Source organism: Callorhinchus milii, unplaced genomic scaffold, assembly GCF_018977255.1.
Source record: "Callorhinchus milii isolate IMCB2004 unplaced genomic scaffold, IMCB_Cmil_1.0 Scaffold5, whole genome shotgun sequence".
Classification (NCBI taxonomy): Eukaryota; Metazoa; Chordata; class Chondrichthyes; order Chimaeriformes; family Callorhinchidae; genus Callorhinchus; species Callorhinchus milii.
In genome coordinates, this window is record NW_024704746.1 from 33,273,703 (window position 1) to 33,298,963 (window position 25,261).

Consider the following 25,261-nt stretch of genomic DNA (forward strand, 5'->3'; position numbering starts at 1 on the left):
AAAACTGCAAGAGCTTTAAAAAGGGATTTAGCAAATTCCCACCTCAAAAAATTGAGAAATGCTTATGGGAAATTCAATGAGCCTACCAGATAGAGAATAAAATAATCCTTGTGTTTGATATGGTGGCTTTCACATCAGGTTAAAGCGCTTTACAAGATTTTACTGTACAGTGCCTGTATGTTGCAAGTGAAACGCTACAGATCACCTATATAACACAGTGATCCTGCTAAATAATTAGTTGACAATATGGCAGCAATGATCCACAAACTGATTCATTTGTTTAAGGGATGAGTATTGTTTCAAGCTCTCCGAGATGCTATCCCTGGGTGAAGAGCACTATAAATGCAAGTTGTTGCTGTTTTGGGATGTGAAATGCAGCAGAACAAGCATATACAAAATCTTTGAGTTAAAGTGTGATGCAAATCTAACTCTCTACATTAGTAAAATTCAAAACCTTCTGTCCCACACAAAAACATGCCACCAACAGAGCTAAATTAACCCAGTCTTGAATTTAAACATACCAACACAACAGTGACTATTATAGAGAGGCATTTCATAGCTCTAAAATGACAACTCAGATTCACACGTTTATATATGGCAATTTTTCTTTTATTTGTGAATGGAAGTTTGACTTTGTCCTTTTCATACTTTAGTGGTTTGAAAGGACTGCAGAGTTTTGAAATTCCTGCACTTTTGTTTTCCTAAGACAGGCAAGTAACTTGGCTGAACAAGTAAGATCAAACCAGCAGGTCTATAAGTATTCAACAGCAGCCAGCTGACTGTGCTCATATTCTTCAAGTGTGAACAATTTAAACCTGCAATCTGTGGTCTGGAGTTTAATTTATGAACTGTGGTTGAGACAGTAAGATAGGATTGAATAATTAATAGCTAGAGAAAGAAATGTAAGCAATATTCCCCATAAAAAACTATAGATTAAAACTTCTATGTTGCATCAATTTTATATTTCACTTGACAAACAGTTCAACAGTAGATCACAACACTTATCTTTCAGGTGGTAGATGCAACATTATTTCAGTGCAATTTAAACACAGAATTATCGTACATTACCATCTGAGCGAGCCGTCTAAATTACTGTCTACAGATAGTTAGGATGGTAATGTGAAATAACTGGTGGGCTGGTTCATTTTGATTTCTCCAAATTTTCCTTCATTAAGATGTCCCTCTTGCAAGTGTCAAATGATAGTACAGTCAAGAGGACCTGGGTTCGATTCCTGGGTGGGACAAAATCTTACGAAAGTTTTCTTATTCCACACACCGGTTACCTAGCAGTAAGTAGAAAACTGGTTGTTAGTCGATTGGTGGATCGCTTTTCGTGGGTAATAATCCCTCAAATAAAATGTGGTCACTCACTCCACGACTGTTTGTGGGACACTGCTGTGCACAATTGGCTGCTGCGTTTCACCAACAAAACGTACAGTCAATCCACTTTGCAATATTCTGTGAATATTCTTTGATCGTCTGAATGATGTGATGAGGTGCTAGATCAAATGCAAGGATTATTATTATAGAATTACACAATTTCACTTCTGGAATTTAGTCATCAATATAGTCATGATTAAAAAACTGTAAAGGATTAGGTCCTTAAATTGTATACTTTTAACAAATGCTCCATTTTGGCAACAAGATTTCACTTCATAATCCAATCAATATCACTTTTCACAGCTTTTTTTTGCTATAACATGCTCCTCTGTGCCAGTGGGCACAATTACCTGGAAATCACACCAGCTGCCGACTGCTGCGTGGACTCCAGATCATGGACAGTCAGCAGGCTTGCAACCATTGTTCATGGCCGTGGACTGTAACAGCCTGGCTAGGGTAAACAGCCATCCGTAGATAGGTATCTTGTGCCTTTCAGGAGGTCCCATTGCTGTGAGACAAGAAGATAAGTAAGCATCGATATGCAGAATGTGATGTTACACTTACAGTAGGTATACAACAATTAAAGAGACAATAAATATCCCCTTGTTGCCCTACAGTAGGTAGGAACATTCTCAAAATATACAACCTGGGAGAATTCTTCTCCCCATTATCCTCCCTATGTTGTTGGGATCACATGCAAGATTGACTGCAATCCTTTCATATGCATGTAAAAGTATTTAGACATTTAAAACACTGTAAATGTACAAAGCATAAAAAAACTGATTACAAACTCTGATTAGCGAAAAAAAACATTTACATGGGCTATTGAAAGCTTGATGAAAAGTCACCTGTCTCCAGAAGGCAGTTCTAACAAAATGGAGCAGCAGATAGATCATCAGGATTTCTCTAATTGGCTTCCTGTTTCAATTTCATACACTTACTTACAGCTCAGCAGAGTATTATTGCAAAATATGTACTCAACACCCCAAGACAGATTGCTAGCTGAGATGAACTGCATCAATGCAAACAGTCACTCTGAACACTATATGGGATATAAATTTTTATCTCTCATCGAAAAGACATCACTTCTACCAGTGCTGCTTGCCCTCTCAGTAATACACTGGATCATCACTCAGTTATGCTTTCAGTTAAGTCCCAGTGTAGGTTTAAAACCACACCTAATGACTCACCAACTAAAGACTGGACACATAAAAGAAAAACTAAATATGAAAGTGTGGGCATATCCATTCAATGGAAAGACCATTTTTTCTCTTCACTCATGTTTTGGGATCCAGTTAAGTTGAGGACAGGAAGCCATCCACACATCCAGAACACTAATTCTAAACCCGATCTTGAGAAATTTTCTCAATAAGGGTTTGAAATGAGTAGAAAAAGGTTTCAGTGAAGACATTAGCATTATTATTAATTATTATTACTGGGAATGTGGCAAGATATCACTCTAGGTCTTTGGCATGTCCAATGGCAAAAATCAATCACTTTTAATTTTTTAAAAAATGCACCAGATCTCAAATTGCTCAATACCAAAAGCCAGGAACTCTAAAATGCTTTTCCTTCTCCGTTCTTACAAATCAACAAACATCGACAGCTGCACAGAAAACATCTAAAGAAACTTATAACAGAACACTATTGCTCAGATCAAGAACGGGGAAGAACAAATAAAGCCACCGCGAAAGTTGAATTTCGAATAAAGTTTACTTTATACATAATATTCAACTTCTACGAACCCTAGCTTACAAGCTTCCTGGTTGGCATCTATATACTGCACTCCTCCATAAGACATTTTGACAGCTGTTTTTTTTTTTATTCATCGTGTACAGATAAAGACAGAAACTTATAAAGCTGACAGGTTTATTTTACAAGATTAGTGAATTCTGTGTCCTACACAAACGAGGGGGGGGAAAGAAATCAGTGCTTTCCGACAGACCTGGTGAAATTCAGAGTTCTGACTGGAAACGGGGCACTGGATAAGAATTCACGAGTCTATGCTTTCAAACGGCGAGTCTTTAGTCAGACCCCGGGGGCTTGAGTTATCTTCCAACCTATTGTACAGGTCTTCAAAGTTCCTCTTTAGAAACGTCTCTGTTCTGTCTAAATCTCTCTCGGACGAACAATAGTGTTCGGAAGCACTTTGTGACAAATGTCCGCGCTCGCCCTGCCCGAGAGACTCGGCGTTCGCTCGCTCAAAGCTTCCTCGAGAGTATTCGAAGTAAGACAGATAGTCCAACATGCTATCCCCCTCCCAGTGTTTGGGGCACTGTGCAGCCGCTTGCCTTTTGAGCTCTTGGTACTTTTCATGCATTAGGAACTGTGTGGTGTTCTTTGGCGCTCTCATACCTGGTGCCCTTTTGCCATTCAAATTAACAGGCCTCAGCAAGGCTCCGAGCTCAGGGCGGTGGGATCTTCCTCTCCCGTACCTGCCCCGTTGTTGCTGCTGTTGCTGCTGCTGCGGTGGCGGCGGCGGTTTCCTCTGCCGCCATTTCTTCTGGTGGGCACAGCAGCCCCGGGAGCGGTAGGCTCTGGGCTGCTTCTGACGGGGGTGCCCACGCCTGCAGCCGCTGCTCACGGCCACCTCGCCCTCCATGAAAGTCTTCCCGGCGAACGGCCCGGACTCCCGGTCAGAAAGCAGGCGGACAGGTCATTAAAAAAAAAGGTGGTGGGGAGGCGGGGGGGGGGGGGAAAGGGAGGGGAGTCCCCAGCGAAGCACGTCACCGAGCCGGGGCCCGGCCGACCGAGCGACCGAGCCGACGACCTCTATTCCTTCCAAAAAAGGGGGAGTTTATTATCAGGGACTCGGACGAGGTGAAGCAGACAACGCCGAGAGCTGAGGAGGGGGGAAGAGAGGGGGGACTATCAGCGGGATAGCAGCTGCACTTCGGCTTCTCTCCCTCTCTCTCCCTCTCTCTCTGTCGCTCGTTTCCCCCCTGAGCCGCGAGGCCCCTCTTCGCCGCCTCCCCTCAAACTTTCAAACCTCTTCAAACGGTTTTTTTTTTTTTTCGCGGTCTTCGAAAGGAGCTGCAAACCCGGTCGCGGTTATGAGGCGAGGGCGGTGCGGTGCGGCGAGGGGGTGGTGGGGGGGGTCGCGTTAGATGGAGAGAGCCGAGGAAACCTCCCCACAGCTGCTGGGCCTGTCAGCCTTCACTCGCTCTCGCTCTCTCTCTCTCTCTCGCGGACGGCGGGGCGGGCACATACAGTGCAGTAGTGTTTGACAACCAGAGTCACCAAACCCCTCCCCTCCCTCCCGCCCCCCCCCAACGCTTGGCTCTTTCTCGCCGGTACCAACTGACGCCCGGGGCTGCTGGAAACGTCCTTTATATATGGCCCCGCCCCGCCGCCCGAGGCGAGGCCGTTGCCACGGTAACCGTTGCCGGCCCGGGAGTGGTGGCGAGGGAGGGTGGGCGGGGTGGGGAGAGAGGGGGGGTTGGGCTGCTGTCCGGGCAACGACCATTCAGCGGGCGCCTTTCCCGGCACGTGACTGACAGCACAAAAGTGCCCGGATGATGGCGACCGTTGAAGCGGAGCACGTCACGTGCCGGGCGGGCGGGCGGGCGTCACGTGGGTAGTTTGCGTCTCCCTCCGCCACCCCGACAGGGGCTCGAGCCGGTGCAGCGGGTGAGTCCCATCTCTGCTGCCGACGGAAGAGCAGTTCAGCAGCTGTGCAGAGAGTTGTCTACAACTTTTTTTTTATCGAGGGGGGTGGGTGGGGGAGGGTTAATAATCCTTCAAAAAATTAACCGTAATAATCTGTTCGGCTTCAATCCGTTGGCGCCCGCGTTTCGCCCTCAAAAATACGCGGTCGCCACACTTCACGGTATGTTCTGAGAAGCGCTCTGGAGACGTCTCGAAGAGGCGCTAAGGCGTGATATCAAATCGCGAGGATTATTCTTATCATTATCTTTTATTGTCTTTTTCGTATCACCCGCTCGCTGCCTCCCGAGGAGAAGTTTGGTGTAGACGTCCCACATATCAATAATAATAATAATAATAATAATAATCCTCGCATTTGATACAGCGCCTTATCGCGTCTTTGAGATGTCTGAAAAGCGCTTCACAGAATGTACTGTAAAGTGAATTGGACCTATTTAATCAACCGCCTCCACTTCGTCTCGGCAAATGGTTTCTCCTCCCGCCCCCCCGCCCGGTCACCTGAGGGGGGTACCCGGGGCTCCATCCTCGGCTCTCTTCTTTCCCTTATCTGTAACGCTCCCTCTGGGCGACGTCATCCGCAGACACAGAGTAAGCATCTGCCTTGTATGTGGATGACACACAAATCTACTTGGCCTCCTCCAGTACCAACTCCAGGTCTGCCGCTGTTCTGTCAGCTTGTCCGGCAGACATCGCGACCTGGATGAGTGCAAACGTCCTGCAGCCGAATGTGAACAAGATGGAAGCTGTACTCCTTCGCTCCCATCAACGCCTTCACTCCTGTGGATCTAAACTCTAAACCCAATGTGCAATCTAGGTGTCCGGTTTGATTCCCAGCTGTCTTTTCTTCCCCACGTATGGTCGGAAGCAGGCAATGTGATGGAGGTGGAGGAAAGCGTCCTGTTCAGGGACCGGACGTGGGGAAGCTGGGGGTCGAACCGGTCGTCTAGATTGTACACTGCTTCGAAGAGTCTGAGGGAGAATGAGGGGTTTAGATCCACAGGAGTTAAGAGGTTGACAGGAGCCAAGGAGTACGGCTTCTGGTCCACATTCAGCTGCAGGAAGTTTGCATTCATCCAGGCCCTGATGTCTGTAAGATCACGCTTACGGTCACCTTCCCCTCTGGCTCGGAGTCAGGCTCTGCCACCGTTAAGTGCTCTGAGACGCTACCCTGTATGTAGGGCGCCATGTAAGTGTTAAGTAATTATAGACTCACCCATCGTGTCTGCGCTGGCTCTTTGAAAAGAGCTATCTGATTCAATCCCTCTCCCCCACTCTCTCCCCATAGCCCTGTAAACTTGTCCTCCCCAAATAATTATCTACCCTCTTAAAAGTTATTATCGAATCAGCTTCCACCACCCTTTCAGTTGTCGAATATTTTGTGGGCAAAACATACAGCCAGACCCACTTGATTCCTTGCAGGCCTGGCTGCCTTTAACTAAACACAGTCATCACTTACCTAACACCCCCTTCCCAACAACACAGAAACTCTTATGTCCTTTCTCCATCTCATTGTGCACCAAATCTATTTTCTTTAATTTCAAATGGCCTCAGAGGCACCGGGATACCGTATTTTCACGACATTAGATGCCCCCAGTGACTGTTATTGGATCCAATAATCGTCCTTGCATTTGATATAGTGCCTTTCATGTCAGGAGGTTGTCTCAAAGTGCTTCACAATATTTTCTGCAAAGTGCAGTAACTGTATTTTGTAGACGAATTTGTAGTTGTCTTCCGTTGTTAATGTGACTCTTTTGTAACAAATTAGGGGCTATCATTAGACAGTTATTGTATCAAAATAATGCCCCAATGAGGTAGTTCAGCAGTGTACACTAAGATTAAGCAGGAAATTTGGAGTACCAAATGAACCAGTATTGCATTATTTACTGTATCTGATACTTCTGATTGTCAACTAGAACTGAAAAGATGCCAATCCATTCTGCAATCAATGGAACCACCTGTCACTACACACAATACAAACCTGTTTGTTGTAATAACAAAATAATAATCCTTACATTTGCTGCAGCACCATTTACTGATCGAATTGCCTTTTACCTATTGGGCTGCAATAATATTTCATCTCCAATATACTTTTGATATCTTAACACTCCCAATATGCTGTGCTACTATATGGTAGGATGTCTTTTTATACCAAGATTCCACACATCAAGTAAAAGCAATATGGATCAGGTGGGGAGAGGAAATAATAGATTGTTTCTCTATTTACTGCTTTGCATATTCCGATTTTCTGTGTCGTCTCTTTGCTTTTCCCAAATTCATCCCTCTGCCTTTTTCCAGACATGTGATTGTTGAAAAATAGACTTCTTACTGGTTCTGACGTTTAGACAAAATGGGGGTGGACTGTTACCACTGTACAATATCTGCATTAAAACTATGACATTCAGCTATTTAATGAAGTTCTTTCTGATTCCTTTGGGAAAGAGAGCATTGTAAGCCACCTGAACAGTCATGAGATTTTTTTTCTTCCTAGGAATTTTCAGGGAATGATAGCACATTTTAATGGAATTAGTGGGGCCATTTGGGTATCGGCCTGCCTCACATTGGGTCTTTGAACTCAAAATTACAGCTTACATATGCAGCACTAGGAATGTTTAATAAATCCCAAGATTATAAGAGAGGCTTGAACGAACAAGGCCTTGTTGTTCTCCAGTCCCTCTCCAATTGAAACAAACATGGTAACCTTATTTTAAAGCTATCATGAAAATGTGTGTACAAAGTCTGGTAATCATTCCTTGCTATTGAGAGGACTTTACACTAGAAATACTCCTTTGGCTGATGCTCCAGTGGAGTGCTGGGGGAGTTCTGTATTTTGGGGTAATGTCCTTCTGATGGGATATTAAACTGAGGTCCTTTCTGCTTGTTCAGGTGGATGGTAAAGTTCCCATATTACTATTTGAAAGAGGAGTTTCTCTTTGTGTTATTAATTCAAATTGAGACCAAAAATCCCAAATATCTGAATTCAGCATTATTTGCAATGTGCAGGTTGACACGTGTGCAAAACATTGACCTTATTTTAGGTTTTTAAAGACCTGGTTCTGTGACTGGCTTGTTTATAATTCTAAAAACATGTGTGTTGGAAGCTCCCGAGTAGTTCATGGGATGATCTGAAAGCTTTCAATGGCTCATAGGGAACGAAGACAGTGTGCATCATACATGTGTGTATGTGCAATCTGTCAAATAACCCATCAAAATACAGTGCAAAAACACGATGGGTGTAAATATTGCTGATGATTTATTCTGTTCAAAACAATCTTTAAATTGTATAACATTGCCTGTGGGTGCCAGATTGAGTACTGCTGTTTACATATGATCAGGGATTTACAAAGCACCAGCCCCTGAAAATCTAAATTATATCACTTTGGGGCACACCTCGGAACACTCCTTAACAAATGGGTACAAACTATCCTAATCGATTAGGAAACTATTACCAGTCATGTGTTAAATATGCATTCAGTGTTGTCGGTAGAATGTAACTACATTAATGTTTTTTAAAAAAAATCTCTTCAATAGTTGGAAGGAGTACTTTGAGTGGAAAGCAATCTCAATAAAAAGGAAGACTATGTTCAAACATTTCCATAATAGCTTAAGGTAAGGTTAAACCACGTTTCTTTTTTAGATTGGAGAGGGAGTTGAGATCAAATGGGCCGAATGGCCTTGTTCGTCTGAGTTTCTCTTGTGACGAATCTTGTGATTTATCAAACGTTCCTAGTTCTGTTTGTGTAAGACGTCATTTTGAAGCCTCCATTGCGCAAAACACTAGTTTTCTTCCAGGAAGCAATCAATATTTATCAAATACATCTTACATTCACATAATTTTTTTTTGTTTTACCTCATATTAAAATATATAATCTAATTCTAGAGATCAGTTACTGAGGTCCCTCCACTGAGCAGAACTGCAGTTTAAAACAATTGCCTGCAGGCGGTGGTGTTGTCACGAAAACCAGAACTTGAGATCCGCTACTCACCCCGAGCTCTAAAGATGTTTAGAAGATTACCGTATACCCAAATCAGGAAAGGATTTTTTCCAAAACAATTTAGTTTCTTCAAAATCAAAGGCATAATATTATTAATAATAATAATCCTTGCGTTTGACGTAGTGCCTTATCACGTCTCAAAGCGCTTCACAGAATATATGGTAAAGTGTTGTGGTAAAGGTCTATTTTGTGGCCGAAACGAGGCAGCCAATTGTGTCAAGTTCTGATCTGAAATAATCTAAAGTAATGTGGATTGGACGTAGTTCCCTCTTATAGTTCCTGCTCAGGCCTTGGGACATGTTTTCGGAGAAGGGAGAATGAGTCAATCATGCTGCTCTCATGCACCTCCTCATGGTGATTTTAAATTAGCATTAATAGGGGAATGATTTATATGCTGGATGTTAAATGTCTGGTACACATTCTTTATAATTCCTACTTTTGGAGAATATTTGTGTTTGTTTATTTGGAGGATGTTCTTGTGATCAGAATGTGTTTGACATGTCACAGCGCTTACATTTCCATCACCACATTAGAGATATTAACTGTCAGGATGAGAATGCCCTGTTTGGTGCTAATTAGAGCTAAATTTTACTATGTTTTATGCTAATTTTAAGCGTTACACTGTGCACTTGCACACACTGTAAACTACATCTAAAATACTAAATATCATTTATTTTGGATTGCTGCACATTACAGAGGGGAAATTGTTGCATTCATCCAGGCTGATTTGAAATCCAAGTACAAGAGATGAAAGGATAGCATTCTAACTGAATACATTACGCCATTCATTATCTTCTGGTATAGTAAGAAATAAAGTGAAAATGACATGGGAGTTCAGTGGCTTGAAGATTGTAAAAGCTTATCTGTATTTGTCCTTGAAATTTGTGATAAACTGGTTCCATTATTCTGTTGTTTCCCTTATAAATGTTAGGCCAAGCAGACAGACATTTCAGGTGCCATTACCAACTTACTAAATAACCTCATGGGTACAGTACTTCATTTTGAAATTTTGACCAAAGAAAAATGTTTTCAGTATATTTTTCTACACAATTTTCTGGAACAAAAGTCTGCTGAAAATTATTGTATATGGGTAGAGGATGGAATCATTGCACTTATTTCAAAAAGTTAAACATCAGTATTTAAGTCTCCAGAAGTTAGCTATAGGGCTTCAGTTATTGACATTTCTGGGATGTTAATGCATCTTAATGCAAAGTGGAAAATGGTGATCTTGTGTTATTTTTGGAAATAGGAATGTTGTTAGTTAATTAAATAATATGAACATGATGATGAATGATATCCTACAGCCAGGTTTACACACTTAATGAAAAAGCCATAAAAGGATTTTATTCTGTATTTATTTATGAGATGAAAAGAGTTAGGCTATTGTTGCCTTACTGCTTTGATTCAAACTATAATTATGGGAAATAACTAAGTGAAGTCTAAAAGGTTAAATATATCCGAACAATTTAATTAATGTCAATAAACGATGGCACTACATTTGACATTTTAAAGTGTATTGTACATCAGTAAACTTGTGAACTAAAATTCCACCTGGGTCTAAATTACTCTTCATAGCATTTTAAAGCATCCAGAATTTGACAAATTCTTTTCAAAAAAAAAAACCTGATTTTGAAACCGGTTTTCTTTTAAGAGCTATAGAAAACTGTGTTCAAAGTTTAGACTGAGTTCAACAATTTGCCAAATTTTGGATGCTTTAAAAGGCTACGTAAATAGGGTATATCTAGATCGAGGTAGAATTTCTCTTCTGGGACTCTAGAGTTTAATAAAAAGTTACATTTGTATATATAAAAATAAAATAAAAATAAAAATTTATAAAAATGCCAAAAACAGAAGCATATGAAAATTATTTGTCTATTATTCCCTCAGTTCAGGTAGAGTTAATCCCTTTGTCTCACCATTTGGCTATTAGTAATCCTTTTTGCCTTCCCTGACCTGTTGTGTACATGAGTTCTTTTAATATTAAGAGACTTTTAAAATAAACTATTAATGAAATATTTATTGTTGCTCCAAGTACAATTGTATATAATGGTTACAAGGCAGGTTGAAATAACTGGGTCTACTATTAGACCCATTAATGATACAAAATGCTGCAAAGCCCTGAAAAAGCAACATAAATTGCTCTGTTCTATTGAAGCAAGATCACGATAACTTAAAACATGAAATAAGTTGAAATTATTTGATGGAGCATATAGCTTAACAAGTAATCAATTTATTGATCAAATCACATTTATTTTAAATTGGCAAAATCAGTACACAATTGATTCCAGAGCATTTGCTTAAAACATTTACAACTTTTATATTTTTTCCCTTCGTTACTTGACATTTCAAATGTAATTATTTCGAGCCATTTCTTTTATTTACTAGTTTAGTAAATGCAAGGGACAATTTTTTTGGTGTTTCTTGAAACATCCAAATGAAAACTCCTTCTAATACAGTCAAACCTGTTCAAGTAACCACCTCCATTCATCAACTATCCCTATTACTAACCACCTGGGACAGCCCCTTCAGGAAGCGTTCACACAGCAACGAACTCATACTCAAATGGTCATCCTTCTATGAAGGCTACTTTGGCCCAGTCCCTTGAGAGGTTGTTGAAGACATGTTTGAATGTAACTAGAAGTGTATCATTCACATTATTCTGACTAGAGAAAAATCTGCTCCAAAAATAGATGGAGTTGGAGCAGCATTCTCAAAAGCCTGCGCCATTGAAGTCCGGATTTCTTAATTAATAAATCTGTTAAGAAATGACACAAAATCAACCCCACTATTTGCGTGCCTGCAGTCGTATTTAAACGAGTCTGTCTATGTTTCCTTTAAAGAAGGGGATTTGCCTTAAATAAAACATAAGCATATAATAAAAGGCCTTTGATTGTCGTCATATAGTTTTTGAGTGAACTGTAAACAAAATACAGATCTTTTTAATAAGTTCCAACGGGCATATGAAGAAGACAAATGTAGGCTTGTGGTGTTTTGCTTAGATTAATAGGATTTCCATCCAGTCGAATGTCCTGCAGAGGCTTGCGAACATAGTTTATATCCTTTGAATTACAGAAAGTGTCATCGTTGATGTGCTGAATGTTGTTGTTCTGGAAAACATCATAAGATAGTAAATTAATACACTTGTGTTATGTAACACAGCTAAAAAGAAACAAACGGACAAATACAGACCATGAAATGTATTGTATCAAAAGAGGATTTGCACAGGCTAAAACAGGCTTCTTTCTCAAGACGAGAGAATCAAAATAAATACCCTCATGATTGCAGAATTGTTTGCTAGAGCTACTTTTATTTTTGTGTTTATTGGTTTGCTGATTTAGTGTCCCTAGCCCTCTAGATCATTATCACAACTGTGTTTTTAATCTATACTCTTATGTATCGTGTTAAGTTAAATTTGGTCGTTGTAGCAAGAAAGTTCATTCATTCAAGAGTTCACTAAGAAAAACAATCTAAGGAAGATGATCTTGATAATTTTCATTTCCCACATCTGCCATTTGTGCCAATTCAATGTCAGTTTTGACGCTGAATTCATGTTCACTGGGAACTGGTTTGATGCTATCACAAATCTTCACTTAAAATCCTTAATCCCAACAGCCAACAAAAGGTTAACTTGTGTTTTTCCCCATTATCTGAAACATTCAAGCACATTTCTGTATTTAACACCCATCAAAGCTGTGTTGTGGTACAATAAACATTTAATATTTTCAATTGATAAACTTGCTGAGTAGAAAGTACTCAAACAAATTGCAGAGCAAAGTTGTTCTTGGGAGTGCAATCTGCAATCAATCTTGGCAATTGGCAACTGGCATCATGGACAAAAATAAAGTGGTCTTGTTCAGAGGGACATTTTGTTCCTGCATTGCCCCTCTATTATTTCTCTTTGTGTTGTATCTCTACATTATTTCTATCTGCATTCTCTCGCTCTCTCGTCATGTGCCTTGTCATTTGCTTCCACCTTAGGCCAAAATTATAGGTTTCTAAATAAACATGTCCAAACTGTCCGATTACATCTTCTTATTTGGCATTTTCCACAGTAAATATTTCTATTTTTGGTGTTGGGGGAATTGGGTGTTACTAAATGATTTACTCTAAATGCACATACAATATATGGATAATCTGGCTTTTACCTGTAGGTGAACTGAGCGAAGACCATCTGGTAGAGGAAGTGGGACATAGTCCAGTTCGTTGTCAGACAGAAACAAGTAAGCAAGGTTAGCCATGTCCTGTTAAATACAAGAAATGAAAAAAAACTGAGAAATAAACATTGATCAATTAGTGCATCACAGCAGCCGAACATGCATTAATGTGTACTTACAAGTGCAAGAAGGATTAAAAATGACAAAGAATTTTTTAGTCGGTATCCAAATGATAATTTTAACCCTTAGCTTTCCTTTGGCTTCAAATTTCAGAAAATAGTTTTGCTTCAGGAAACATTGTCATGAAGGTAAATTATAAAGTCAAGTTTTTGATCTCACTTAACACTAAACAAACATTCTGACTGATGTTTATATAAGAAAAGGAATGGACAAAGAACAAAGAGATTGCATAAAAAAAGTTAAAAAAAAACCTGGCAATAATATTTGAAAATAATCCACATAATTCCCAAACAGACATTAACTCTAATGTTGTAATACTTCTTACTTTGAATGTCTCTTTCTTTATTCCATTGCTGTGCAGCTTGTTGTGACTCACGTCAATGCTGACCATAGTATTGGGGAGTTCTGGGACCTGCGCAATCTCATTCGAAGCTACGGTCAGTTCCACCAGTTCAGGCAGCAGCCTGAAGGAATCTTCATCAATTGAAGAAATTTTATTGCCGGTCACATCAATCCTCTTTAAATTATCTAAAATGAAAGTAATAATATAATTAAACTACTTTACTTTGCGGAATAAATGTTAAAACATTTCTCCATGGAATAGTTACAAATTTCCAGCCCAGTGGTGTAATGCACAGTTAGCTATTTAGTACAGTATTAATATCCTGTGGCAATACAATACAATATGAATTTTCATACATTATACAGTGCCTTTCAAGTCTGGAGGCCGTCCTAAGACGCTTAATGATACTGGTTTGGTCCCTTATCTAGGGGTAGTAGCTGCGGGAAATGTGGAGGGCAAATATGAAGGAAAGCATGATCAAAGAGGTAGGTCTTGAGATGGACCTTGAACGAGGTAAGGAGGGGAGCAAGTTGGAGGGTCTCTGGGTTGTTGTTTCAGAGAGTGGCAACAGATAGGGTGAAAGCAAACCTTGGTGGGTGAGTGGGGCAGGTCACAAAGCAGCCTTTGTGTCTGAGCAAATGGAGCAGCTGGAGCTGTAGGGTTTGAGGAAGTTCCAAATGCTGCCCCAAACTGGGCAAGTCAATCACAAATTATATAATTTGGGAGAAATTCCACCTGGGTCTCGATTTCCTCTATTTATGTAGCATTTTAGAGCTTCCAGAATTAGGTGAATTGTTGAATTCAAATTAACTTGGAAGTTATTTTTTCTGTAGTTATTAAAAGAGCGTTAAGAAAATTGGCTTCAAAATTAAGGTTGTATTTAAGAATTTGCCAAATTCTGGATGCTCTGCCATGTTACATAGAGTAAATCTAGACTTGGGTAGAATTTCTACCTCACATTATCTAGTTACCAGAACGTTATATAAAAATCACAGAACAATATCTTCACTGAAATAATTGTCTCTCAGTGAAATTGAAAATATTTTCCTTCTTGTTAGATAACTGTAAACCTTCTTATTGAGAAAGATGAGTGATAATGCAGTACACTTGGTTAAAATTATAAAAAAAACTCAAGCCAACAGTTTCATACTTAGCCCTGCAAAGTCTTGTTTTCTTATCTTAGTGAGCTTGTTAAAACGTGCGTAGAAGTGAGTGGTCTCCTTAGGAAGAGGAGGTATGCTTTCAATGTCTGTATCATCACAGTAGACAGATCCACCCAGACATGTACACAGAAGGCATGTTGGAAGCCCTAAAAGGAAATGTGAGAAAACAATTAATTATTGTGTTAAAGAAATGATCTTATGATTAGACTATACCTTTTACTTTAATGATATTAGTTTGTAGAGACAGGATTGCAGCTCATCATCTACAATACTCTGGGTAGCATTTCCAACTATAATCAGTCGGTAAAAGCATCACATAAGTTTAATGATGATATCCTCTCATGGTGCCCAAAGGACAAAAGCCACTCCAATGATTTCGAAAAACCATTAAATTATTCCCTCAAACATCTCCACAGTCCCAACTTTTCAAGTTTCTATTATTACAAGTTGACATTCATTATATCACCGGGTCAGTCTCCTTTGTACTCTCTCCACGATCTAACTGAGCATCAACTGCTTTGCTTGGACTGTTTCATATACTATTTGCAACCTTCTATGTGAAAACAAAATCTGAGACTTGATATTCCTATTATTCTTAGTCAGTAAGACTACTTTGTCTTATAATTTAAGATTGTGGAATGCAATGTGGAAAGTAGCCTAATTATTTCTATGATTTGCAAGGGACAAATACGAGGAATGCTATCTGTGCGACATCTGTACATTCATTTTTCGGTCATTTTTTACCGCTCATATCCAGTTTCAGCGTCTATTGGAATATTCTAACAGATGGTAAGTCTATAAATATTAATTTTTGTGCTGTGTGAGATATTCAGTTTGAACGCTATTCTAAATGTGCCTCAGAGACATGTAGTCTGAAACTTTTATGCAATTTAATACGTTTGTATACTTTTTGTCTGCTGTGGTTGGAGCACAGACACCAGAAAGTCACACTTTAGGTGGAGCATTGGGCAAGAGTGAACCTTTCAGCAGCCAAAATTGTAATGGAGGGCTTACAAAGGGATTCTGTCTGCTCTAGTAAATAACCTGTCACTCAGAAGTCGTACAGCATTAAAATACTGCTGCAAATAACTAATTTATTTGTAAGTAAGTTGCATCTACATATGTCTCATATTTAAGATTTTGTAGTACACGGTAACATATGGCAAGTCTCCAAAATTTCAACAAATGCAGGTACTGAAAAGAATGCTGACTGTTAGCTGTACAAACCTTCCTTTGATTCAGGGCCAAGAAGACCAGGCACACTTGGTGCACCGGGATCCAAAGGTTCGTGGGGAATCAGCTCCTCATAATCATCTTCTTCGATAAGAAACTCGCTGTTACCAGAAGGCGCCAACGTGCCAATCTCAATCTATGTCAAGCAGAATGGACATAAGCAGAATGTCATTTAACATAAATCTGTGCATTTAGTTGCTTTGCAAAGGAGATACCAATGAAATAGAAGTACTGTATTTCCAGTTGCAGGCCTGTACCACACTCTACCACATGAGGGCACTGATGTATGATAACCTCATTAGCCTTTTGGTTATTCTGAAAGAATTTGAACAAGTATAAGTAATTGCAAACCTGGATGAATTTACTAAGAATCTTGATGTTGCTAGTTTGATCTAAGGATTAGTGATACATGTTATATCCAGACTGATGGAATGGAAATCTCCGCCTATTTTTTGTAAGGGTTCTGCATAGTCTTAATCTAGAATCTGGTGAGCGTGGTTCACCGAATAAAACACTCAGGTTTCAGATGGTACTAAATTGGTAACCATATAAACAAGAAAACAGGAGGGAGGTCACGCCAAAACTGCTTCCACAGACCATTAGATTGTTAGCTTCAATGAAAAATCAGCAGTCACCTAGAAGGAGAAATGCCAACCAACTGCATTGAAAAAGTAAACATTTACTTGAAATGGTCAAGTGATCCATTTATACTGCACTTTTAGCAATGAGAAGCCACAACTTATATTAAATTTGTTCTAAACTTGCAGTCAATATGGCTTTAAAGGCATTGATTCAATTTGGAGCTCTGCTAAAACCTGGATGTGGTTTGTAGAGTTGATGTCATGCCATTGGCTGCAGATGATATCCGGTTAAACCATAGCCAATTTCTACAAACTTTTAGACCAATATATTAATTGTCCTGTGGGTCCTGTGTTTTACCATAAGGCACAAGGATTTCTCACAAACAATCGCATTTTTATATATTCTAACTTTAGATTATTAGACATTATCAATGTGCATCGGCAAATACTGTACATGTTCAAACTAACAATAGCAAAATCTCAAATTCAGATTCTAATTCTAAATTCTTTATTTATTTAACTGGTAGTAATAATAAAAATTCGTAAAATAGAGCCTTTCACGTCGGGAGGACATCTGAAAGCTCTTCACAGGACATAAGTGCAATGACTGTATCTTTGGGGCTAGCATGTTGCTCTTTATATTTTTAACTTTTTATTGTTTTGTGTAATTCATTTTCCAATGTTTCCTGTTATCAAATTCCCTCCTGCAGTAGGAAAAATGGGGTGTCTAGGTCTCTCGGCTTTAGTATGTCTTCTGGAATTTAGTTCTATCCTAGCTGCAGCGTATGCTTTGCAAACTTGTAGACTGCATTTACAAATTCTGCTAGTAACACATCAGCACTGTACTATAGTTTACATTCATTCCACTAACAGCCTAGACATTTATTTTGTAGGTTCTTTTCTGTTTCAATACAAATATCAAGTACACACTAAATACTCAACATGTTCCTCAACCAAAACACATTTGGAGGGAATACACCCAACAAGCATAGGAGATCTCCTACTCTGAGTATATTATGCATATTACATACTTAACGGTTGAATAAAGTAATACGTGATGACATAATGTAATAACTTTTCACTGGACGCTGACCTACCTTTAGCAAGCCTCGATTTCTAAACCCTGGGGGCGGTGGTTGTACATATCAATAACATTGAAAATGTTATTGAATATAATAAATGCGTTGATATTAATCATTGTCACCCAGAATGTTTCTGATATTTTTTTTTCTGTCATTTAGGCCACTTCAGCTGTTTGGCTTGGATACTCTTAAGCATGGTGATGGGTTTCCACGTGGGTCAGACATCTGGCTGATCAAAATAAACCTGAGAAGTAATTCATTGTTCAATCATCATCATTACTCTGCATATTACTATATAATACACAAGTTATTTTGTTAATTATATTGTATTAATATAATTATTTCATGCTCATGCTAAAGACTCCAAGAAGCTGCCCTGTGTGAAGGGTGCTATAAGTTGTTGTTGAAGTTCTTAGGTATGGCTTTATTCAACTGCTAAGTATGTAATATGCATAATGTACTGTGAGTTAAAGATCTACTATGCTTGTCACCCACAAAATACACAGTCCCACCATTTTACAAGTGCAAGGAATATTAAATGATTATTATGTTTTTCAAAAACAAACCCATTGACTGTCCATTGCTTCAGTTTTCCATTTGAAGTAGAGAGTAAAGTCTGCTGTGGCTCAGGAAGTGTTAAAATGATGGAGTGGCCCATCAGGAAGTTGGCTGGAAGCAATTGATTTCACCAAAGATTGGTCACATCTGTTAGTAAGTTGGTAAATAGCTCCCAAATTGAATTTTTATAATCTAAAGAAATTACAAAATTAGTTATGCATTCTTATTAGTCAGGTCATCCACATCCAGGAATATGTGCTGAATCAAGGAAACTTGGCTTTCCTTCCAAAACATGTTGGTACAAAATGCAAATGGGCTGTTGTTTTGATCCATGTAGTAGTTAAACTACGTGAAGCACATTATTGTTCATTCCATGACCTCAGATGGATCTGGATGAAGCAGTGGTTTGCAATTCGTGGATTGACTAATAGGAAACAGAGTCCCTAATTGGAATCCTGCAGGCACTGAGTCATTGCTGATTGACGAGATCACTGCAGATGTCCATCACTGTAGATCACCAGGTTACTGAGAGCTGGACTCCCCAGTGGTGAGTCTGTGATAATATTTGTGAATTCTGCTGTAATCGACTGCTTTTTTTCATCTCAATGTACAGTTTATCTATTAATGAAAAAAAATTCAGGGTTTCCTAACCTCCATGTCACAAGGAATTTGATATCACATGACTAGCCATCAGATTAACGTATCTAACAGATTAACAGATTAATGTATTTATTGTTAAAAAAGTAAATCAGCCTTGGCTGGTGTATGTTCAGGCACAGCTAATGGTTATTAGGGAAGAAAGTTGCAGCAGGTGAACGAATGGCTATGGGTAAGTACAGCGACATCTTTTACTTTCACAGAGTAAAACTGTTCATGAAGGGAAATAAAACTAAACATTCATTTTCCTAAGTAAATTTGTCTAAAAATACAAGCAGCTAAATGAAACATATCTCCCTCCATTCATGGTCCAGCATGGGTGTCAGAGCATAAGCAGACAATGACAGCCTTGCTTTCTTGTCCACGTTTACAACAGTGAAAGTCAAATTAGGAAACGTTTGGAAAAATTCTTCCTTGGTCCAATTGAAGCTAAATCTACAATTAAGCTGGATGTTGCTCTTGTTATTGAAACACCATTTAATGCAATTGCATCAATGAACATATGAGATGACAGATTGGCGAGATTCAGCATAATAGGTAAAGGAAGTAAAGCATTTTTGTAAGTGCTGAGGTTAGGTGGTGGATTTTGTCAGCAAATTCAGGAGGGAATTAAATATTTCTGGTGTTTTCCAAGTAATTGGTTGCAAAAGAGATATGCAATGCAGGATTTTTTTTTGAACTCTTGGACAATCCAAATGGACTGCAATTACTTTTTCTGGCCCTTTGCAATCCTATAAATCTATATTGCCATAACTCATTGTAAACGATACAATGCTGTAGATCTGTAGTTTATGATGAATGATGGGGGTTGAGCAATGCTGCACTGAATGAGTTAAATTGGCAGTAATAGGAGAGGTTTATTTTCCATAAAAAGACCTGAACTCTGTCATGTATTCTATTTATATCAGAGATGTACAATAAGTGTATATAAAAACATTGCAAGATTATTTTAGTGTTAATTTGCAGCCCTTTTCTGGGAGCCACAGTGACATGAACCAGTAAAGTGATTCATGTGATGAGTTTATATGATATGGGCCTGTTTGTTTTCTTGAACTCAGTTTCAAGCTGGGGGTAGAAGGTAAGGTTATACTAACCCCTAAGAAAGATCAGGACAATATCATTTTGTAGCTGGATATTTTTGAGGAGATATTTGGAACTTGCAAATACGTTCATTAAACTTTGAAATATAAAGTAAGGATAAATAACTTTCCAAATGTCTTTTTCCGAGAGTTTTTTTGATCTCATGTGCACACAACTATAGTATTAGAGTGTTTGCAGGTTTTTGTTATGTGGTGAATTGTTTGGGTTTTGCTCGTTGTTTATGTGGAAAGTTTCACCAGTCCTTACAGAATTAAGAAATAACTGTTTTCATTGGAAATGGTATTTTATTCTAAGTTCGAGATCCTTTGTAGCAATGCTATAATGTGTGCCTAGGTCCAGGCGATTGGAAAGCACCCCTTAAAATTTTATTTTGCTCATACAGTTTTACCTTCTAACTTCAAGCTCAGTAAAGTTTTGAATCAGTAAGGTTTCAGTAAGTCCGGTAATCTGCGGTATTTGGTTTGGCAGGATTTCTCTGCCAATTCATTTATAAATGAGCTGCTTGACGATTGAATTGCTTATCTTTTGGTTGGTTTGCATTCCCAAGGTTTTCTGCCATCATTTGCATCATATTACTGATTTTTTTAATCGTCTCGTACCCTAAATGTGCTCTATTATATCAACACATTTAGGATTTTGGAGATTTTACACTTTGGTACAAAGGAGTGTCATATTTCAGTGACGGTTTTGGTCATATAGTAGTATTATGCTTCTTGTATGCTGTATGTAGCTATGTTAAGATTTGTACACTGTTAATAAGGTTTCCAGGTTTATATCTGTGAAGAATCGTTGTGTGTCTTTTGATTTTGAACTAATCCTTTGTTGTTCTGCTTTGTATTTGCGAATTTATGTCCATTCTCTCTAGCATAATTAAAATTTGTATGATATGATTTCTTGCCCTGTTTCTTACATCCTGTCTTATTTTATTAGCTCTATATTCAGAAGCATCTTAGTGTGTGTGTGTGTGTATGTGTGTAATATATAGTCTACTTATATGATATGAGGGTCTGTTCATATTGGCATTAATGTGATCAGAAGTCTCAGTCAGTGCTTTTTAAATCAAGCATGCTTTTGTGTTTTTGAATGCTGTCAGATTTATAGTGTGCATTTGATGAGAAATAGCCATGCAGAATATGTTATAAAGGCAGCATCAAATTCAGTTTTTGATGGTTGGGATGTTTTGAAGCAAAATGTTTGTGTGCCCTTTTTGATGTGACAAACGTCATTATTATGTGCTTGGTAACTGGTGTGAAGCAGATCGCTTACAAATGAACTTCTAAGTTTCAAGGGAAGAATAATTCACCATTTCTATGACCAGAACTTAAGTTATAAATTAGTGTGTATGTATAAGTATCTAGTTTAAAAATAAATGACTTCATTTCCTGGTATAATGAACTCACTTCCATCTGTACCTTTTAAGCGAGCAGCTGATTTCTCCTATCCTTCTATAGAGGAAATGTATTCATGATAATGAACATGTCTAATCATTCCCTACAGGCATCTCAAAGAAGTGAAAAGCTCTGTCTTCTTTCAGATGCACAAGTTTAGAATATTCTTGTATTCTCCATGGGATCTGTTGAAATTGTAGAAATTTAAACTTGTTAGTGAGGCTCTCCACCCCTCCCCCAGAGTCTCTTCCCTTCTCTGGAAAACATGATGAGCATGAATCCAGTGATGCTTATTGTGCTAGATCCTGTGCCTGTCAGATGTGGGGTAAAGAACCACTTCAGGAGATACAGTAGTAATAACCACCTTCTCAGAAAACAGCATGGCACCATCTCATACAGTTGTCCTTAATGTCAAGGCTGCCCAAAGGCACGAGGCATATAAGGGATAGAATAGTGGTTATTTTCAATTCTACAAGCTCCAAAGCTTTGGACTGTAACATTTAAATATCTTATCTTTAGTTTATCATGAGGTTCTCTGATCACATTCCAAAGGTAAATTGCCGAAAGCCATTCACTGGGCTCTGAGCCCTGTTCAATGAGAAAAGACTTTAAAATAGATGGTGTAAAATAGTGAGACTACTCAATAGATGAGAATATTGCTGCCATTATAATTTATATTTACTTCTTTCTCTTTCTTCCCAGTTGTAATCATCTTAACCAGTATATTGTGAACCAATATTTAATGTTTGTTGCCTCATGCCTTTTAGCTTATTGTTATCGAAAAATAAATGATCTTCAATACATTTGTGGGTGTGACCTTACCAACAATAATGCGTAATTCTACATGGGAACTTTTTTTTATAAACAAAAGAGTTATCGAGAATCATCCTCCATCCTTCTCTTTCTTAATCTGAGCAAACTGCAAGAACTTAAATTGATATTATGAACAGGGCAAACAGTTAAATTCTCAAATGGTACCCATAGAGAGACCCAAGTTCGATTGTGGAGTCCTGTAGCTCAGTGGTTAGAGCACTTGCTTTGCAAGCAAGACACCTGGGTTCAATTCCAGGCAGAGGGCGAAACCTTGGGCAAGTTTCCTTACTCCACACAGAGCCTAATAATAATCCCTCCAAAAAAAAAACCAAACAATAATAAATTGGTCATTTTCCATCTACGACTGTTTGTGGGACATTGCTGTGCGCAATTGGCTGCCGCGTTCGCCCACAAATATACAGTCAATTCACTTTACAGTATATTCTGTGAAGCGCTTTGGGACGTCCTCCCGACGTGAAAAGCGCTATATCAAATGCAAGGATTATTATTATTATTCCCGGTAGGGTGAAACCTTGGGCAAGTTTCCTTACTCCACATGCCTGATAATAATCCCTCAAACAAAAGCAATAATAAATTGGTCATTCAATCCACGACTGTTTGTGGGACACTGCTGTGAGCAATTGGCTGCCGCATTTCGTTTCGCCCACAAATATACAATCAATTCACTTTACAGTTTATTCTGTGAATCGCAGGCATAGCAGTCACAGGAAGAATCATCTTATTATAATATACCATTACTAAGAGCACACCATTACTAAGAAAGCTAGAAAACTTGTGTTTCGTCACATATTACGCATTTTAGGAGGTTTAAAAGGGAACGGTAAGACAGTAACCGATGACGGGTTGTCTGTGATTCCTGAAGATTATTTATCTATGGAATAAATTTAAATCCATTACCTTAGGTTCATCTTCATAATCATAGTAAGCACTTATAAGTTCTACATTTTCATGATAAGGATCCTGCTGTTGATAATCAAAGCCATCAATCGCATCTACTAAAAGTGGTGTTTGTTTAATTCCCTTTGGTTTCTCGACATTCTTGGTGGGGGCAGCAAAAACCGCCTGAAGGATTAGAAGTCCCAACAATGTATAAGCAAAGGTCTTCATTCTTGAATTCTTGAGGAAATAAATACAGTAGCATAGTTAATGTTTTGATGAATGACTACTCCTTTGCATTCACATTTATAAAGTAATGAAGCCTTATTGTAACCGCCAACAATTCGTGCAGAATGACCATATTATTTGTTCCCTTGTATTTGTGTATCTACATCATTTTCAGTCTCTGCAGAGATTGCAAAGGTTTTTTTTAAGACTGTACAGTTACACTTGATCTAAATCTGTAAACTTTACAGAACAAAGTAATTAGTTCCAATTCAAAAATGCATTCATATGAATATCTGAAGCTTTACTCAGCCGGTGTAGTCTAGCTAGATTTTTTTTAACTGCAGTTATATTGACAGACAGAATTTCAGCTGCAATGAAAGCAGGTCTGTGTATAAAGTGGCTCTAATCATGAGTATATGAAATTCCTCTGGGAGCAGGAGACTGCTGTGCAGTCGACAGTTTTCACACTGGCTTCCTTTTCAGGCCTTTTCGTATAAATTATGCCAAAGAGTAAATGATTAAGACAAGTGTGTTATAGAGAATACAGACAGGTTGTGGAGAAGACAGACAAGTTATGAGAAGCAGAAAAGTTACAGACAAGACAGGTTACAGTGAAGTTTTGTGACCCTGGGTAATATAATATACTGTTGCCAATATATCTACTCTAGTTCATACACTCAACTGGATAAACTACTATGTAAGGGAATGTTATAGTTTGAATCTTTAAGACATTTGTCAAATTTCCATTTTACTTTTTTGATATTTACTGTATGAAATGTAAAGCCAACAATCTGATTTCAAAACTTCATTTTATGCATTGAAGTCTTTGTTTTCTTCATATAACAGAGTATTTGAAAAAAATAAAAATGTGATACATTTAAATGCGAGCAGTTTTTCTCATTTGGTATGCTTCTCAGTATCATCTTTATCTAGGTCCTATTTTACTTGGCTCAGTGAAATCCTTGGCATTCTCTCTGTAAGCTGAAAAGGTAGAACAGCTCCTGCTTTGTTGTCCTATTTCTCATGCATAGACTTTAGCAACAGATTTTCTATCACATAAAGCATGGTCAGTAATCGCTATTGGAGATTAAAACACTTGTGGTTCTAAATAACTCAGTGTGCAAAGCACAAGTCATGAGCATCACACACAAAAATATATGGTATAATTGATTCATTGCTTCATTCTTGCAGATTGGTGCAAGAATTCTGCAGAATGAATGGTTTCATAAAATTAGCAATGCATTTTCAGAATTTAACATAAATGGTTGTTCTGTTACGTTTGTGACGACCCAAAAATGAAGACATTTAAATATTCTAAATTAAACCAAAAGTCTAAATACTTACCCTTAGCTGCTAACTTCTGAAATGGTCCAAAGTAGTCAGACCTTGACCAGTGCTGATGGAATTCTGGGCTGTAAGAGGGAGGTACAATTATGTGTCAGGGGCTGCCTTCAAATAAGGTAGAGCGAGCTGGCGGACTACATGTAGGCTGTGCTGTGTGGCTTTGGAACAAAATGTTTACTTTCGTGTAACTTAATACTGCCTTTGTAAATGTCTCCACAGATAATCCTTTTAAACTATATACACGCTTAATATTTCCACACTATTTGTAGCCTATGCTAATTAAATATTTTCAAAAGTTTATATTTTTTTAACTTTTTTTGATAAAGCTACTTAAAACCAGAATACAACAAACTTTATTTTGCCTTTTGATATCTAACCCAGTATGGTTAGCATGTTGGTGAGTACTAATATTTACACTCTAAGCTATATTATAGCCAAGAAATATTACTAGCTCTCTCAAGAACCCAATATTGGGGTGAAATGTTGAAATGCGTGCAAACT

General features: G+C 38.5%; 1 protein-coding gene and 1 long non-coding RNA gene across 2 annotated transcripts; one reads left to right on the forward strand and one right to left on the reverse strand.

The window, feature by feature from the left end:
• The first annotated feature begins 4,951 nt into the window (after nucleotides 1–4,951).
• LOC103179839 lies at nucleotides 4,952–15,628 on the forward strand. Its single transcript, XR_488036.2, has 5 exons — nucleotides 4,952–5,010; nucleotides 13,190–13,267; nucleotides 13,734–13,809; nucleotides 14,144–14,200; nucleotides 15,560–15,628. It is a non-coding gene; the product is annotated as an uncharacterized LOC103179839 (long non-coding RNA).
• On the reverse strand, nucleotides 11,369–24,884 carry LOC103179840 (epiphycan). Its single transcript, XM_007895311.2, has 7 exons — nucleotides 24,761–24,884; nucleotides 23,210–23,428; nucleotides 16,106–16,247; nucleotides 14,866–15,024; nucleotides 13,698–13,900; nucleotides 13,184–13,279; nucleotides 11,369–12,145 (listed from the first exon to the last, which is right to left on the reverse strand). Exons 2-7 carry the CDS (start codon nucleotides 23,417–23,419, stop codon nucleotides 11,978–11,980), a joined length of 978 nt encoding a protein of 325 aa, XP_007893502.1. The 5' UTR covers nucleotides 23,420–23,428; nucleotides 24,761–24,884; the 3' UTR covers nucleotides 11,369–11,977.
• Nucleotides 24,885–25,261: the final 377 nt, after the last annotated feature.